This window comes from Tupaia chinensis, unplaced genomic scaffold (genome assembly GCF_000334495.1).
Source record: "Tupaia chinensis unplaced genomic scaffold, TupChi_1.0 Scaffold000023_1, whole genome shotgun sequence".
Classification (NCBI taxonomy): domain Eukaryota; kingdom Metazoa; phylum Chordata; class Mammalia; order Scandentia; family Tupaiidae; genus Tupaia; species Tupaia belangeri.
Window position 1 is genome coordinate 79517 of NW_006159453.1, and position 16868 is coordinate 96384.

The window sequence follows — 16868 nt, forward strand, 5'->3', positions numbered from 1 at the left end:
AAGAGTAGCCAGAGAGGACAGGAATGAAGGGAAGAAGATAGGGACTCCAGGCCTATTGATTCAGGAAATTCCAAATAATTTGGATTGTTCGAAATATAAGGAGCAAGATGAGAAGATGAAATGGGAAATGAAATGAAATGGTGAAATAGGAAAATCCTTAGAGCCATAAATATCATCTAATAGAATATAAAATGAGAATGCTGGACTGTTTCATCTATTAATTTTATCTAACAGAATGTTAATATAATATTTTATATAAAGAGAAGGAATGTTGTCTAGTAGATGTAACATCTTAGTAGATGTGAAACCTATTGCTCTCTCTTCCTTCCACTATCCCTCTATCCCCACTTTTCCCTCCAAGATTTTAAGACATCTGATGAGCTTCATGCTTTAGAAAGAGGAGTAAAGACTCTAAATTGTTGAGGCCATATCCCATAAGTGGGCTGAAGCCAAGAGGCTGCCTGTAGAGAGCAGACTTCTCCGCAGTTGTTGGGCTCTCCTTCCTGACTGTGTGAGGGACCGTGGTACACATGTTGGTTATAGTGGGAGACTAGTAAAACTAGACTGGTAGATCCCAAGGGTGTCGTGTTTGTCCCTCCTTGGCCCCACTACTATGGATAAACAGAAACACAGCCTATCGGTCACACTCATCTTAAGTCTTGTTCTGTTACATTTCAGTTAAGTGTTCTAGGAATAAGTTCATTTGTGATGGAAAAACACCCACGAAGCAAGACTTCATCCCAGGCATATAAGCCTTCTAGTCCTGCCCTCAGGAAGTTTTAAATCTAAGATTTGTGCATATTGCTCTCCTGTCCAGGAACTCGCTTTACCTCCTTGTGAGCTCTATGCACTCTCTGGGTCTTCTATGGAGACAGTCATCATTTGTGAGTCATGACAGTTTTCTTCTCTCTTTTCTAGTTTTTAATACCTTTAACTTCTTTTGCTTATTTACTCTCCTGGAGGTTCAGCCCTCCAGGACAATGGTGAACAGAAGCTGTAACAGTGGACACGCTTGTCTTACTTCTGGTTGATCGACTGAGTTTAGTAATGCTTCTGATACTTCATCATGAGGAATGCTTGCTAGGGTTTCGGGTAGATACCCTTTGTCAGATTGAGGAAGTTCTATTTCTTAAGCATTTTACCTCTGGGACCTTGAAAGGCAGTTTTTCAAATGATCAATTAAGAATGCCCCAAATTATTTTTCTCATTTAACTTGTAACTGTAGTCAATTATATTAATAGATTTCCTCATGTGAAACTGACTATATTTCTGGAATAAACCCAATTTAATCATGATTTTTAAATATATCTTAACATCAGTGTGTTAATATTTTATTTAGAATTTTTCTATCTATTCATGTGACTTTAGCCTATACATTCACCTGCCCTGTCTTGCCCCTGCTATTTAACTTTCTGACAAGGACTGTTCCCAGGGCTCAGTGCACACTGTACACATGCAGAGCCGGCCCCGCCCATGGAGCTCACAGGCCAGTGGACAGGACCAACAAGCAGCAACAGCTCTGCGGGGTGAGGGGCGTGGAGAAGAGCAAGTGACTATGACATTGGGGACTCGTAGCTGTTCTCTGCACAGCGACCTTACTTTGCTATTTTCTGCTTTTCCTTCATGAATTAACATTTTTTGTTGACATGAAGGGATGCCTCCTGTGTTTGTTAGATTTCATTGTACTTCTTGTGAAAAATTTGTGCTCAAGGTTTGAGGGATGTGAAAGACCCTCCCGAGAGTATCGTCCTCACCGGCTGGGAGGGAAAGGAGAGCTTACCCGAGACCTTCAGGAGCTAAGTGGCAGCCGCCATGTGTGCACTGCCAGCTGTGGCAAACGGGGGACAATGAGGTGCAGCCTGATTGAGTCATACCCTAATGGTCTTAAGTAAAACACAGTGTTGGCAGCAAAGGTGTCTCTAATTCATCCTAGCAAATGTATTGAGTCCCTGCCATGTGCCAGGCACCGTCTTCTTAGTTCCCTTGGAAAAAATTCAGTGAGGATCTTTACTTTTCTCTTCCTTTTCACCTGCCGAGGCCAGCCATTGACCAAGAGCTATCTATTTTCACTTGTAAAAATTCCCCCAAACTGTACACTTTCTGCCACAAATACTGTAGTATAAATCTTTTATTTTTAGAAATTTTTGCTATAGGACGTGTGCACTTATCAGAGAGACAGAGAGAGACAGAAAGTGAGAAATCACCCCCCAGGGGATATGGCTACAGTCCCTTCTCCACTCTCTGCTGGGGATTTTGGGTATACACACACACATGCCTGGCATGAGTTTTAAGTCACTGGGTCTGGGACTCGAACTGTGTTCAACCATGTGAGAGTTCAGCGACATAACCATTATACCCTCTGCTGGTCTCCGGTAGTATAAATCTTGTCATCTCTCACCCAGACAACCCCAACATCTCCTTGTTCTGTTTGACTCCATTAGTTGCCCCCTCCATCTGTTTTCCACATTGCTGCGGGGGAGTTTTTTTTCCAGTGTTTTGTTTGTTTTTACTTTTTTGCTATAGGGTGCATGCACTGGGCAGTGGTGTGTGTGAGAAATTACTCCCTGAGGGGAATGGCTATGCCACACTCCTTTCTCCTCCATTCTCTTTTCAAGATTTTGGGCATGCATGCACATGCACCTGGCATGTTTCTCAAGTCATCAGGTCTGGAACCCAAACTGTGGTCAGCCATGTGTGGATCCAGTGCCTTGACCACCACATCACCTGCTGGCCTCTGCAGGGGGATTTTTTTAAAAACAAACAAACAAACAAACAAACACAAAAACATAAATCTCTGGTTATTTTCCATCTGAAGATCCTTCAGTTGGGCCAGCAGTTGGCGTGGTTAAGGGCACTGGACTTCCACATGGCTGACTGCGGTTCAAGTCCTAGACCAGACGGCTTGATTTCTCACTTTCTCTGTGTGTGTGTGTGTGTGTGTGTGTGTGTCCCTCTCTGGTCAAATTAAAAGAAAGAAAGAGAAAGAAAAAAGATCCTTCAATAAATCCCATTGCTTTCATGATAAAGTCTAAATGTGTTCATGTGACCTCCAGCTCCCTTTTTGTCTGGCCCTGACTCTTCCTCAACCTCATCTCCCAGCCCCTTACCACTCCGCTTCCTCCCCAACCCTGTGCTCCAGCTGGTCGTTCTCATTCATTAAGTCAGCTAATACTGGGCAACTGCCATGTGCAAAGCACTGCGGACACCAAGGAGAATAAAGCAGACAACACTTCACCCTTGGAGGAGAAAGTACAGGAGAAAGACCATGAGCAAGAAGAAATTTAGTAGATAACATGAAAGAAAAATAAAGCCAGGTAAGGCTCTGCAGGGTAGTGGCAGTGCTGATTTAACCAGGATGGTAAGGAAGGCCTCTCTCTGAAACGGCGACTCTGGAGCAGAGAACTGAATGATATGAAGAGGGAGCCGACTTGTGTTCAGGGGAAGACTATTCCAGGCAAAAGAAGAGTCAGCGCCAAGGCACCGAGGCAGGGACGGGCTTGGCATGTCTGAGCGATAGTAACGAGAGTCAGCTTGGTGGGGATGAAGAGTGGGACAGATAATGAATAGGTTGGTTTTCTTTTGCTGCCTAACAAAACTTGGCCACTTTATGCTGTGTGTTGCCTCGTCGATTCTGTAGGTCAGAAGTCTGGCATAGCTCTGCCGGGGTCTTTGTTCATACTCAGGATAGCGGGCTGCCTTCTCAGCTGAGGCCCTGGGGATAAGACTGTGTCCATGCTCATCCTGATAGCTGGCAGACTCCAGACCCTGATGGTCGTAGGACTGGGGACTCTGTTCCTGGCTGTCAGCCAGGCTGGCTTCCACCTTCTCGAGACCATTTGCAAATCTGAACCAAGAGCCTTCTCACAGGCCCTCTAGTCCCTCACATCAAACTGCACGTCACGCCCACCCAGATCATTGCTATATTTTAATGTCAACTGACTGGGCCTTTAATTTTATCTGCAAAATCCCTCCACAGTTACCTTGGTGTTTAATTGACTAGCCAAAAGATGGGAATGTGGAGGGGCTACCCCTGTGAGGTTGGAGAGCTGGTCAGGATATGTCAACCAGGCTCTGGGGGCCACAGTGAGGAGTTGGAGGTTTTGTTCTGATGCAGTGGGAGCAGAGCCAGCGAGTCCTGTGCAGGGAGCAGTGGTCTGAGTAAGCATGAGTCTAGCTGTGTGGAGAGCAGACCACAGCGTTGGTGAGGCCTTCAGGAAGAATGGTGGTGGCCTGGACTGACACTAGGTCCCGAATGAGCCTTGTCCCGTGCTCCATGTCTTTGCATGGGCTCCTCTTGTTGGAAAGAACATTTCTCATCACCACCCACCTGATGGCTCCTTCAGTGGAGCCAGTCACCACTCTACCCTCAAAACTTAGCTTGGACCTTGCTTGAAAGGAACCTCCACAGTGTTTCTCACCTACTGACACCCTGTCACCAACTTGAGCCGAGCTGGGTCTGTAGGGTCCCCATTTGCCTACAGCCTCTCAGAAATGGGGCCTTTGTCTTCAGCTCCTGTGCCCGTTGTCTAGCTTAGGGCATGGCATATTCGAGGTGCTTGATAATGTTTGCAGGGTGAATACCAAAGCTATGGGAGATGCCAGACATGAAACAGACACGTCACCACTCTTTGTGCGGGAGAGACCGCATGTATAAGTAAATTTACATCACAGCGAATGGGGACACAGACCCCATGCCATGTACACCAGCTCCGCTAACTGCTGTGTGCCTGGCATTTAAGGAGCGCCTTTATCTTATTTAGTCTGGAATAGTTGGATCTAATTTCTCACATTCCTCCATTGCATGAAGTAATGATCTTATTACAAATGATTCCTTTTTATGTTATATACAAAAGGACATTTGTTTGGCAACACTGTTCCCCATTATCCAATAATAGTTAAAGACGTAAACATTCATTCCTTTAAAACATTCTATAATTTAAGACAGACTTAGGGAACTTCCTCCCCCCCATCTGTATTCCAACCACCCAGAAAAGAAAGTCCTTAGTAGTTAAATTCTGCATAAGAAGAGAACCTCTTAACTCGAAATAGCAAACACTTACAAATCAAGTGTCCTTTTAAGAGGGAGGAAATGATCAATCCATTACTGATGAGAAACAAATTAAAGTGACAAATATCATTTCTGCGACTCTCAACTAAACGTTCCTGAAACTCACACTTTAAAAAGTAGGACACTGGAAAAAATGATTTAACTAGAGTAGACACAGTGATGTTATTTAAAACGAAATAAACACAAAATAACCAGAGTACAATTCACCCTGGTGCTTCCTCTGCTGGCCATTTGCAGGAGGCAGCTTGCCTGGCAGGAGGGGCCGGGCCACTATACCCTCCAGCTGTAAAGAGAGAAGCCCACACCCTGGGTTCACAAGGGTGGGGTTCGGAATGGGCCTGAGCCAAGAAAAAAAATTACTAAAAAAAAAACCTTTTCATTTATATTGCCAAGTTCCTCTGTTTGTTTTCTAGTGATCACTTTGGAGCATATAAATCTGTGGTTTAAGGACTAAGCGTTTTATGGTCTTGTAAGAATAGTTGGGTATTCTATTTCAAATTAGAGGCCAGGCCCGTTGGAGCAAGTGGTGTGTTTTCTACCTCGTGGGAATGGGGTCTGTGTGTGCAGAGGTTGTCTTTCTGGTTAGCTGGGCCCAGTCACTGGCTGAGAAAGGAGGAGACACCGCACTTCTGCGTTGAAATACAATTTCAATTTGGTTCAAGGCATCGGGTTTTAGAGCTTTTGGATTTGTGACACATGGTCTTGGTTTTATGATACTGTCTTTATATCCCCTCCATTCCCTCTGTCAAAAGAGTGAGACTACGAGGACACACTAGAGGACCCCTTGGAGACTAACTAGAATTCGAGAACTCTGCTTTCGTAACAGAATTAATGGGGCTCTTTTTGTAGTCTTGCAGAGTTATCTGAGGGCAGAGACAAGAGAAGACTTCAGGGTTTATCTTTGTTTTAGTTTTTGATTTGCTGGAGGAAGAAGGAGAAAGCACCCCTCAGTGGGGCATGGCCACACCCAGCCCCTTCTCCATTTCTCCCTCCCGTGAGGATTTTGGGCATACACGTACACACACCTGGTGTGCTTTTCAAGCCAATGGGGCTGGGATTCAAACCAACTGGTCGGCCATGTAAGATCTGGCTCCCTTAACCACTAGGCCGCAGACTGGCACCTGGAACTTCAGTTTTACCGTTTTTCTGTTTTCAAGGCCTTTGAGGGGAGGAAACATGGAAGACTCCTGTGGGAAGTCCCAAATGTCTCCTCAGCAGGTTCTCCAAGTGGTTTGCCTGAATTTCTTTTTCAGTCCTACTTCCAGCGAGTGCCTGTGGTCTGCCCGCATAGAGAAGCACGGACTACATGGGGAACCCAGCGCTGATTTCTCCCACAGTCGGGCCTAATGAGAGCAGCGCTGACATGGGCTTGGGATTTTGTTCTGGTTTCCTCGATGTTCTGTGTCTCCTCTTGGCTTCACCCCTTTAAAGGGGGTGGAGGTTGGGGAGTAGGGTAAGGCCAGAGTGGGAGACTTTCTGCCTTTTCCATAACCTCTGCTGAATGATCAGCTGTGCTTCTGAGTTCTGCAGCCAGTGTTCCGAGCGCCTGGGGACTGGCTGGCACTTGCTAGTGCGCAGAGCATCACGTAGGTAGTCAGAACGCCTGTGCCAAACAAACCCTGGCTTCTCTGTTTTGTCGTCTGTAAACTGGACATAGTACCTCCTCCCTCAAGAATTGTGAAGATTAAATCTTCCAGTTTATGTAAATCACTTTAGCACAGGTATGTGCGCAATAAATGTTTTGTTGTTTTTAAAAGACAGATAAATAGGGGCTGGCAGGTGGCGTGGTGGTTAAGCATGCTGGACTCCTACATGGCTGACCACGGTTCAAGTCCTGGACCTGGCGTCTTGCTTTCTTACTTTCCCTCTCTCTCTCACTCTGTCCCTCTCTAGTCAAAACTTTAAATAAATAAATAAATAAAGCTAAATAAAATAATTCATAGAAAATAAAAAGGCAAATAACAATCTCTATCCTCACACCATAACATCGTACAGTCTGGACAGAGGGCCACCCAGCTGATGGCTGAGCATCAGCCCTCACCTCCATCTGGTGGAAGCAGTTGTTAGAAAGCACTTCCTAAACAGAATATTCTTTCTTCCACACAGAAACCCTGGGCTATTAACTGACAACTATCTGTCCACCTTCTCCCCAGGTCTACTCTTCCCAGGCTAGCTACCCCTTTGCCTTTTAGTTCTTCCCCTCGTTTTGTGGTTTCAAGCACCTCCCCCATTCTGGCTGCTGGCTTTCTGGACCTGTCTTGGTGAGGCAATGTTGTTTTCATTTCCGTTTTATTCACATTCAGAGCATAAGTGAATATTTGAGATGTGCTCTGACAATTGGCTCTTGTGTCTTTTGCTTCTTGTTTTTAATCTTCTATTCACCTAGAAATTAAGTCAACTTCTTTCCCAACTTCTACCTGTACCAGTGGAAGTTTTAGGTTAGGAGTTCAAAATTTTATCTTCGCTTCATTTCACCTAGTTAGATTTTTCCCATCATCTAAATGGTTTGGCTGGGGGGTACTAATTAATGATATTTAACACATGGCTAACACTTTCAACACTTATCTTATGCCCATGTATTGCTAGGTACCGGGCACTATTTTAAGTATTTTTTTTACAAGTTCATTTTGATGCCAAGAGTTTTGAAATCTGTGCATAGTTTTTCCATGACACACAGTTTTAGATTGTTTTTGGCCAGAGGGCATGTGTGCTCACCAGAGAGAGAAAGAGAAAAAGCACTTTTCAGTGGGGCCTGGCCACGATATGATCCTATTTCTTCCATTTCTCCATCCTGTCAGGATTTGGGACACACACACACACACACACACACACACACACGCCTGGTATGTTTTAAAGTCACTAGGGCCAGGATTGGAACCGCAGTTGGCCATGTGGGATACAACTCCCACACAGAGCACTTAACCACTGTGCTTGGGGCTGGCCCTGTCTAATTTACATATTTTGATAAATTAACTTTACCTTCATTCAACTCCACAACTGTCCTGCAGTGTAGGTTTTATTCACATTTTACAAATGACAAAGCCAAGGCATAGAAAGGTTGTGTTCATGTGGTGAATTGTGCCTCTCACTAAAACAGAACTAAACACCCAAACTTAAAAGCTTGCTTTTATTGCAAATTTTATTGCTTGATTTTAATTCAATGGAATGGCCATGAGTGGCTTTTCGTATGATTTTACTCCTTTGAATCATTCATTCAATGCTACTTAACGCTTGAATGACTCATGTTACTTTTCACATCTAGAATTATTCCACTGGCACCTGAATATTTCAGAGATTAAGGAAGAAAGAAAAGATATAGCTCAAGGGACCAGCAATTGGCATAATGGCTATTTCGCCGGATTCCCATGTGGTCAACTGCAGTTCGAGTCCTGGACCCAGTGGCTTAAACTCACGCTGGGCGCGTGTACATGCATGCCCAAGATCCCGAGAAGAGAATGGAGGAGAAGGGATTGCGGCATGGCCATCCCCCCGGGGGGTGATTTCTCGCTTTCTGTTTCTCTGTCTCTCTCTCTCTCTGTCTGGCGAGCGCATGCACCCTATAGGGAAGAACTCTCCAAAAAAAAAAAAAAAAAAAAAAGATAAAGATCAAGAAAATAATACATAAAAATCGGATTATATCTCTGGCTTAAGATGCCATTATTTGGGGCTAGCTTATAAGTGAGAGCACATCAATTCTTCTTTGGCACTTTAGTCACTAAAACGTGACAAAGAGTAGCAAAGGAAGGATCTGGAAGCAAATAAACGCTCAGAAGTGTTTTTTCCTAGAACCTCGCTGTTTGGTTGAACTTCTTGCTGTGCTGGGAATGTTCTGTAATCCGGCTGTGCAGTGTGGTAGCTGCTAACCCTGCGTGGCTATTGAGCACTGGAAGTGTGCCCAGTGCAACAGAGGGGCTGATTTTCTTTTTTCTTTTTTCTTTTTTTTTCTTTCGCTATAGGGCACATGCGCTTGGCATAGAGACAGAGAGAAAGAGAGAAAGTGAGAAATCATCCCCCAGGGAACCAGCCATGCAGCAGTCCCTTCTCTTCTTCCATCCTCCTCTTGGAATTTTTAGACACACACACACACACACACACACACACACACACACACACACACACGCGCCTGGTATATTTTCCAGGCCACTGGGTCCAGGACTTAAACCACGCAGTCAGCCACATGGGATCCAACCACCTTAACCAGTAACCTGAAGAACTGAATTTTTAAATTTTTTTTAAGGTTTGTTATAGGGTACGTGCACTCACCAGAGAAAGACAAGGAGTGAGACAGCAAAGTGTCCCCTGCGGGGTACAGCTACACCATAATCTGTCCTCCTCCAGTCTCCTTGGGATTTGGGGCATGCACACACACAGTTCATCTTGATTTTCAAGCTGCCAGGTGCAGGACTCAGACTGTAGTCGGCCACGTGGGAGTCCAGCACCTTAACCACCACATCACCTGCTGACCCTATAGGGTGCATTTTAAAACATAAATAAAAATAGAAAAAGGAAGAAGATGAAAAACATTTCTGTGGTTTTTACATCTCTCTGTACTCTCAGGGTCAGACAATACCTATGACTCTAAAATGGTAGTTCCGTAAAAATCCAGGATTCGAGAACTTAAAGGAGAAGCACAGCCAGATGCTTCTGACTAAGCTGTAGTCACTGGGTGGGTGGCTGCACAGACCCAGCGCCTAATGCCACGGGCATGATGTCCAGAGTGCACAGCACCTGAAACCCGAGCCTGATCATCACACTGCAGAGACCTCCAAAGGAGGGTGACCTGCTGCAGCAGGCAGACCCAGATGTCTGATGAACACCAGCTCTAAGACCAGGATATGCCTGGTTTGAAGACTTCAAAAGACTGGTTTATACGCCTCTTTGTTGGGAATGCACCAATCCTTTGGCCCCACAGAGGGCCTCATTTCAGAACCTAATCCTCTTGTGCACAAAGGTGCTTTTTGGATGCCTGTCTGCCTCTGTGCATGTGTGCTGTGCACAGCTTCAGATTGACAGACCAGCCGGGGGGTGTATCTGGGAGCTGAAGCCATTCCCACCACAAGACGGTAGTGTCCCTGATCTGTAAGTTCAGGACTCCTGGTGCCCTTGTACTGTGGCTCTCACTCTTGTTCTGGAAAGAAGTGCTGTAGTCTCCATCTCCTGGGCTCTCTCTACAGCTAGAGAGGAGGTCTGTGCTTGTGGGTTTGGGGATTAAGCCCACCCTTCCCAAAGCAACTGCTTGTTAATGCGGACCCTCTGTCTTCTATGGACATGGTCTTTCTGGAGCTATGCTAAGACCTCCCTTCAGAGGAGAGACTAGCCTTGTAGCCTTCAGAGTCATTCTACCTTATTTATATATTTATGTATTTGTGTATTTACTCATTTATTTAGAGAGATTTTTGCTATAGGGTGCAGGCGAACTCCGATAAAACAGAGAGGGACAGAAAGACAGAAAGCAAAAAATCACTCCCCATGGGGGATGGCCACACCGCAATCCCTTCTCCTCCATTCTCTTCTCAGGACTTCAGGCATACATGCACATGTACCTGGCATGTGTTTCAAGCCACCAGGACTGGGACCTGAACCGTGGTCAGCCACGTGCGAGTCTAGCACCTTAACCACTACACCACCTGCTGTTCCCCATTGTACCCTTTTTAAATAATGGCATCTGTCTTTGGGGATGTGTTGGTTTTTGCAGCTAAGTCTTTGAAGGCACCTGTCTTTCCACCTGCTAGGGAGGGGTGCCTCACCATAACCAATAAATGCTGCAAATATCAGCTCTCATGCCTGTCCCTTTCTTTCCTTTCACCTTAGTCAGATCTTTTTGCTTTTTGCAATAAGTCACCCTCCTAATGCCGCATGCTGCCATGGACTTTACTTGTGCAGTTCATTCTAATGAATTATTGTTATCAGGAAAGTCATGACATATTTTTCTGTTTTTCTGTGCAAAAATGCATCATGACTTTCCCCACAACCCAATATTATGATAGGCATAAGAGCAGGCATTAGATGGAGGGGGAAAGGGCAAGGACGCCGGAGAAAATTAGGATGACTGCTAGGACTTACAACAGGAGCGGTGGGTGACAGGACCGGTGATAAAATGAGAAAGACATAATTAAAAAGGAAAACGAGGCTCTGTTCCCTCCCTTACCCCAGTGCTAGGCAGCTAATCTGCCCAACTGAGTCTCTTTTCTTTTCATTTTTTTCCCTTTTTTCCCCCCTCTTCTTTTCTTCTTTGTCAGTTGGTGTGTGCACTGACCAGAGAGAGAAGAGAGAGAGGAGAGGGAAAGGCACCCCTGACGGGGGCATGACCAGGCTGCAAGCCCTTTTCCTCCATCCATCCATCCTGTGGGGATTTAGGACACACACATGTGCCTGCGGTGTTTTTCAAGCCACTGGGGTGGGGAATGAATTATTGTTATCAGGAAAGTCATGACATATTTTTCTGTTTTTCTGTGCAAAAATGCATCATGACTTTCCCCACAACCCAATATTATGATAGGCATAAGAGCAGGCATTAGATGGAGGGGGAAAGGGCAAGGACGCCGGAGAAAATTAGGATGACTGCTAGGACTTACAACAGGAGCGGTGGGTGACAGGACCGGTGATAAAATGAGAAAGACATAATTAAAAAGGAAAACGAGGCTCTGTTCCCTCCCTTACCCCAGTGCTAGGCAGCTAATCTGCCCAACTGAGTCTCTTTTCTTTTCATTTTTTTCCCTTTTTTCCCCCCTCTTCTTTTCTTCTTTGTCAGTTGGTGTGTGCACTGACCAGAGAGAGAAGAGAGAGAGGAGAGGGAAAGGCACCCCTGACGGGGGCATGACCAGGCTGCAAGCCCTTTTCCTCCATCCATCCATCCTGTGGGGATTTAGGACACACACATGTGCCTGCGGTGTTTTTCAAGCCACTGGGGTGGGATTTGACCTGCAAAACTGACCACGTGGGATCTGACTCTCTTAACCTTGTGGACTTTGAGATTCCATTTTCTTCTTGTCAAAGTGGGCATGACGCAGCTTCCTGGTGGGGAACCACTGGGGGACTAACCTAAATGGTATCAGTGCTCGGAAGTGCCACATGCTCTGACATCCAGTCCTGCTTGCCCCTGTTCTGCCCTCCTTGGAGCTTTTTGCTTCAGATTTTGCTTCAAGTTTCATACTCCAGTAATCTAGATTCACCAGAGATAAGTCATCTAGTATTCTGGGGCCTGAATTCAGCAGGCATCCATGAGGTGCTTATAGATTGGGCTCCTGGTTGCAGCTCCACCCCCACCCCAACACACACACCATGAAAGTAATCTGCCTCGATTCTCACTTCTTTGTCTGTCTGTTGTGAGTATTGTCTGGGAAGTGGAGCCCAGTTTAGCAACCCCAATGCAGGCAAATAATGTTGCACACATTTTACTCAATGTAAGAATGCCTTTCCCCCACTGCTCTCATGTTTATATTTTCTCTTTTCAGGGATCCACACCTTCTGGACCCAACGCTGGAATATGTGAAGGTAGGAAAACAGAATTTATTTAACACGTGGTGACGACCCTTTGTAATGGGTTTCCCATTTCTAACACAATATTGGCAAACAATCTGGTATTTCCAGTAGAAGAGAGATGTCTGATCTGTCAGTTTTTTAAATTTATGGCAACACTTTTATTATTATTATTATTATTATTATTATTATTATTATTATTATTATTTTGGAGAGGTTTTTGCTGTAAGGTGCATGTGCTCACCAGAAAGACAGGGAGAGACAGAGAGACAGAAAGTGAAAAACCACCCCCCCCAGGGGGGATGGCCACGCCTCCATTCTCCGCTCGGGATCTTGGGCACGCACGCATACACGCCTGGCATGAGTTTAAGCCACCGGGTCCAGGACTTGAATCACGGTTGACTACTTGGGAGTCCAGCAACATAGCCATTACGCTAACTGCTGGTCCTGTTTTAACACTTCATTTCACAGATTAAAAAAAATAAAACTTAGGATGGTGAAATGGCTTGCCCCTGGCCTACATGGTTTATAAAAGAATTTCTAAAAACCCAGGCTCTTACTTAGTTAAGGTCCACCCACCACCCCACATCGTTTTCTGTTTTGCTTCACTTTCCTCCACTGCAGAAGACTTGAAAAGCTACAAAAATAACCTTAGAAGAACCATAAGAACCATAAGGCTTATGCTACCCAGTCCCTTACTAATATGTGAGAACGTACAATCAGCATTTGAAATTTTCTAGTTTTCTCATTTACCTCTTCTGTAACTCCTTGCACTAGAAGATCTTTTTTTCCAACTAAAACCATGCTTCAATCTGATTAAGTTCCAGTGTGACCTTGAAACTATGACTAGCTAGCTTTTTCAGAGCACTAGACAAATACAAATGGTATTCAAAAAGTTCATGTAAAATGTGTATTATGAAAAAATTACATATGGATTTCAAAATGGATTTTGGGTGCTCACATCCTTTGGAGCCAAAATTCATCATTATTCCAGGACAAAAGACACCTGTGTCCCCATGCCTTTCCCAAGAGTTTAGGCATTTCTTTCTTCTCTAACCCAGAGGATGGATACCGGGTTCCAGCAGTACCACTTGGTCATGTGGGGCCGTTCTAATGAGCTTGGTTGGAACAGAGGTGGACATGGCTTTTCCCTCTCTTATTCCTGTGTGAGCTGTAAATCTGTATCCCCACCCAGCAGAACCTGGTCAGAGCTGTATAAACAGTATATCCCAGCCCTGTCAGATGCATTGCTTAGGTCGTTGTGCAGGTTGTGTATTGCAAAGCAACAACATCAGGGATGTTATTCACATGGACTATGGTTTGACTTGAGTGTAACATAAAACAAGTGCTCTAGAATCGTGCAGTGTATAAATCACAGCAGCCCTTTAAAGACCGCTCCCGGCTATGATTCCAAAATTGCCGTCTCCTGCCACAGGCCCAGTCAAGCTGTGCTCAGCAACTACATCCCCTGCTCTTTACTCCAACAAGTTTTTCCTTTTACAAAAGTCCAAATACTTTTTAAGACAATCCAGGGATGGGGCAGCCAGGTGACATGGCAATTCAGGTGGCTGGATGCCACATGGCCAACTGCACAGTTTGAGTCTCAGACCCCACGGCTTGAAAACCATGTCCAGTACATGTGCATGCCTAAAATTCCGACAGGAAGGAGAAATGGAGGAGAAGGAATTGTGGCATGGTCATTTCCCCTGGAGGGGATGCTTTCTCACTTTCTCTCCCTCCCTCCCTCATCTCCCTCCCTCCCTCTCTCTCTCTGTCTCTCTCAGTTTCTGGCAAACACATGCCCTATAGCAGAATTAGAAAAAGAAAAAAAAAAAAAAAAAAGATAATCCAGTGATGAATTCTCAGGCTAAAGAGAGAATTTTAGAATGCTTCTAAATTTTGTATTTTGTACACTGTTGCACTTCAGTCATGTATGTCAGGTGTTGTGGACTGCACTTTGTCAACCGAGAAGAGGTATTAGGGCTGCCAGGGGTTTCCATTTATCTGGGCGTTCACTGCCTCTTCCTGGCAGTAGGACACAATGGAACTGCTCTGTGGCAGTGCAGAGAGGTCTCTTTTCAAGGCCTTGTTGAAGGTTTCTCAGAGCACTCTTTCCTCCAACCTGATCTGAACCTGGTCAAAGGCCAGAGCCCGATAATGGCACATGTTTGCCCCTCCTGAATGCACCATGATGTTTTTCTTTCTCATTTTGCCCTTGGTTTAGAGAGATGGCTTGGAAATCTGTCCAGCCAATGTTGGGTATTTTTCTTGTCTCCACGGCCCTGCGGCTCTGTGAGCATGTGCATGGAACGTCATGTGACCTGAAGAGCCAAGGGGAGCCTCGTGCTGGTCCTGGGCCAACTCAGGGCTGTCATAGTGTTTCTCAGACAGAGCTGCCCTTTGGAACCTGGCTCACCAGTGCCATGAAAGCATCATAAATCAATGCCAGCCAGTGCCTCGTGACCAGAGGGAGGCTGAAGGCCAGCAAGGGTGGTAAGGGGGTTGTAAGTAGAGTGGGATACAGCTTTTTTTTGTTTTTTTTTTTTTGGAGAGATTTTCACTGTAGGGCGCGTGCGCTCGCCAGACAGACAGAGAGAGACATAGAGACAGAAAGCGAGAAATCACCCCCCAGGAGGGATGGTCACGCCGCAATCCCTTCTCCTCCATTCTCCTCTCGGGATCTTGGGCACGCACGCACACGCGCCCGGCGTGAGTTTTAAGCCACCGGGTCCGGGACACGAACCGCGGTCGACTACGTGGGAGTCCAGCGACATAGCCATTATGCTAACTGCTGGTTCCCAAGAGTGGGATACAGTTTGACCCCCTTGACTTTGAATCATTCCTTCCCTGTGGTCCCCTGGCCATGGAGAAAAACAGAAGTTCCACGTGAGGTGTGCTACATCATGAAGAGCCCTAGTAGGGTAAGGTTTGTTGGCCTAAATAAACAAGAGTCACGATGCCAGAATTTTAGGAATTCATTGTGATCCAGAACGGGTGTGACTGATCCCTGCCTGAGTCTCATCTGGGCAGTGACAGTGCCGACAGACAGCAGTCCTACTGTGAGGAGCTCTGGCCCCAGGTCTCGCTCTGTGTCTGTAAGTGCTCCTCCCATCCCCACCAGGAGACTTTCTAACCGTCTTCACCTGGTTTTCCCACGCCCAGATAGGAGAGAGCAATCTGGGAAGACTTCTTCCCTCCCAGAATCTGGGGGAGATAAAGCACCGAGCCGAGCCCCGTAGTCAATGGGGCAACAGGAGAGAGCAGGGTAGAGAAAGGATCCCGAACTCAATTCCACCAAGTTTGTATTCTGTGCCCTAGCCTCGTGAGTTTGTCCTACTGCACATATTAATAGGGCCTGAAAGGGGACCAGTTCATTGGTTGCTTAGCTACGAGCAGTTCTCCCCCTTCCCCGTGTGGAATGGAGGGAAATGTGCCCGGCTGGGCAGCCCCGGGGCTGCTTGGAGGCTCTTTCACTTTGTCCAGCAAAGTTCACCTCCTGCTGGGCCTCCCCATAGCACCTAGACCCTAAAGGCTCATTGGAGGTCGGAGGTGATTGGAAAATTAATAGCAGATCCAGAGTAACCCAGGGATTTTGGAATCATATCCTGTTTCCACCTCTTTAATTCTGGCCCTTAGAGAGGAGTTTGGGTTTTCCTTCACCTTGTTCCTTCTTTTCCTCGCCCTTCCTCTCTCTTTTTTCCTCCCTAGTAGCTTACAACAGCACCATCTTTAAGGTCTGATCTTAACTAGTTTGTACAGTTAAAGGATCATGAGGTCTTATTCCATAATCAAATATAATTGATTCTCTCTCACTGTGTCTGAAAGAAGCCATTTCTTCCAGATTGGAAAAGCAGACACCCTCGGCTGCACCGTCGTCCTGCTGTTTCCCGTGCAGTTAGTGACTCTGGTCAGTGGCGTGTAGCTCTGGAATTTTCCTCTGCGTACCTAGCATACCTTACCCTAGATAAAAGCAACATTGTTTTTTTGGTTTTAATAGGAGGAAGTAGCTTTTAGAGACAAGAGCTCCAGGCAAACTTGCGAAGTAGACTTTTATCCATTGGGCTGTTCTACCTACTTTGCCGTGTTTTTTTCCCCCATTAAAACGTATTTACTCTGTGTCCAGTTTCTTAGGCCTGTGTCAGGTAGTTGATTAGAAAATCGTTGTGCAAAATAGTTGTGCAAAATGTTCATAAGTGGTCCCAGCTCAGTGTGTTACCCTTCCCAGATAGCGTTCTTCTAGCAGGGACTTAAATCACACCCTTCCCCACCTCGCTAAGACTCCCTCAGGGAGGGGAGCTGGGTGGGCACTCTGGTTCTGAAG

At 45.8% G+C, this 16868-nt stretch overlaps 1 protein-coding gene and 1 long non-coding RNA gene across 2 annotated transcripts in view; both read left to right on the top strand.

Moving 5' to 3' along the window:
- BCAR3 (BCAR3 adaptor protein, NSP family member) overlaps nt 1–16868 on the top strand; it is a gene marked incomplete in the record, with an annotated part of 133281 nt that overhangs the window by 31411 nt on the left and 85002 nt on the right. The window contains 1 exon segment of the mRNA XM_027770415.1: nt 12523–12562. Coding sequence (XP_027626216.1) covers nt 12523–12562 — 40 coding nt within the window.
- On the top strand, nt 15313–16661 carry LOC106734568 (uncharacterized). Its single transcript, XR_001370131.1, has 2 exons — nt 15313–16454; nt 16545–16661. It is a non-coding gene; the product is annotated as an uncharacterized LOC106734568 (long non-coding RNA).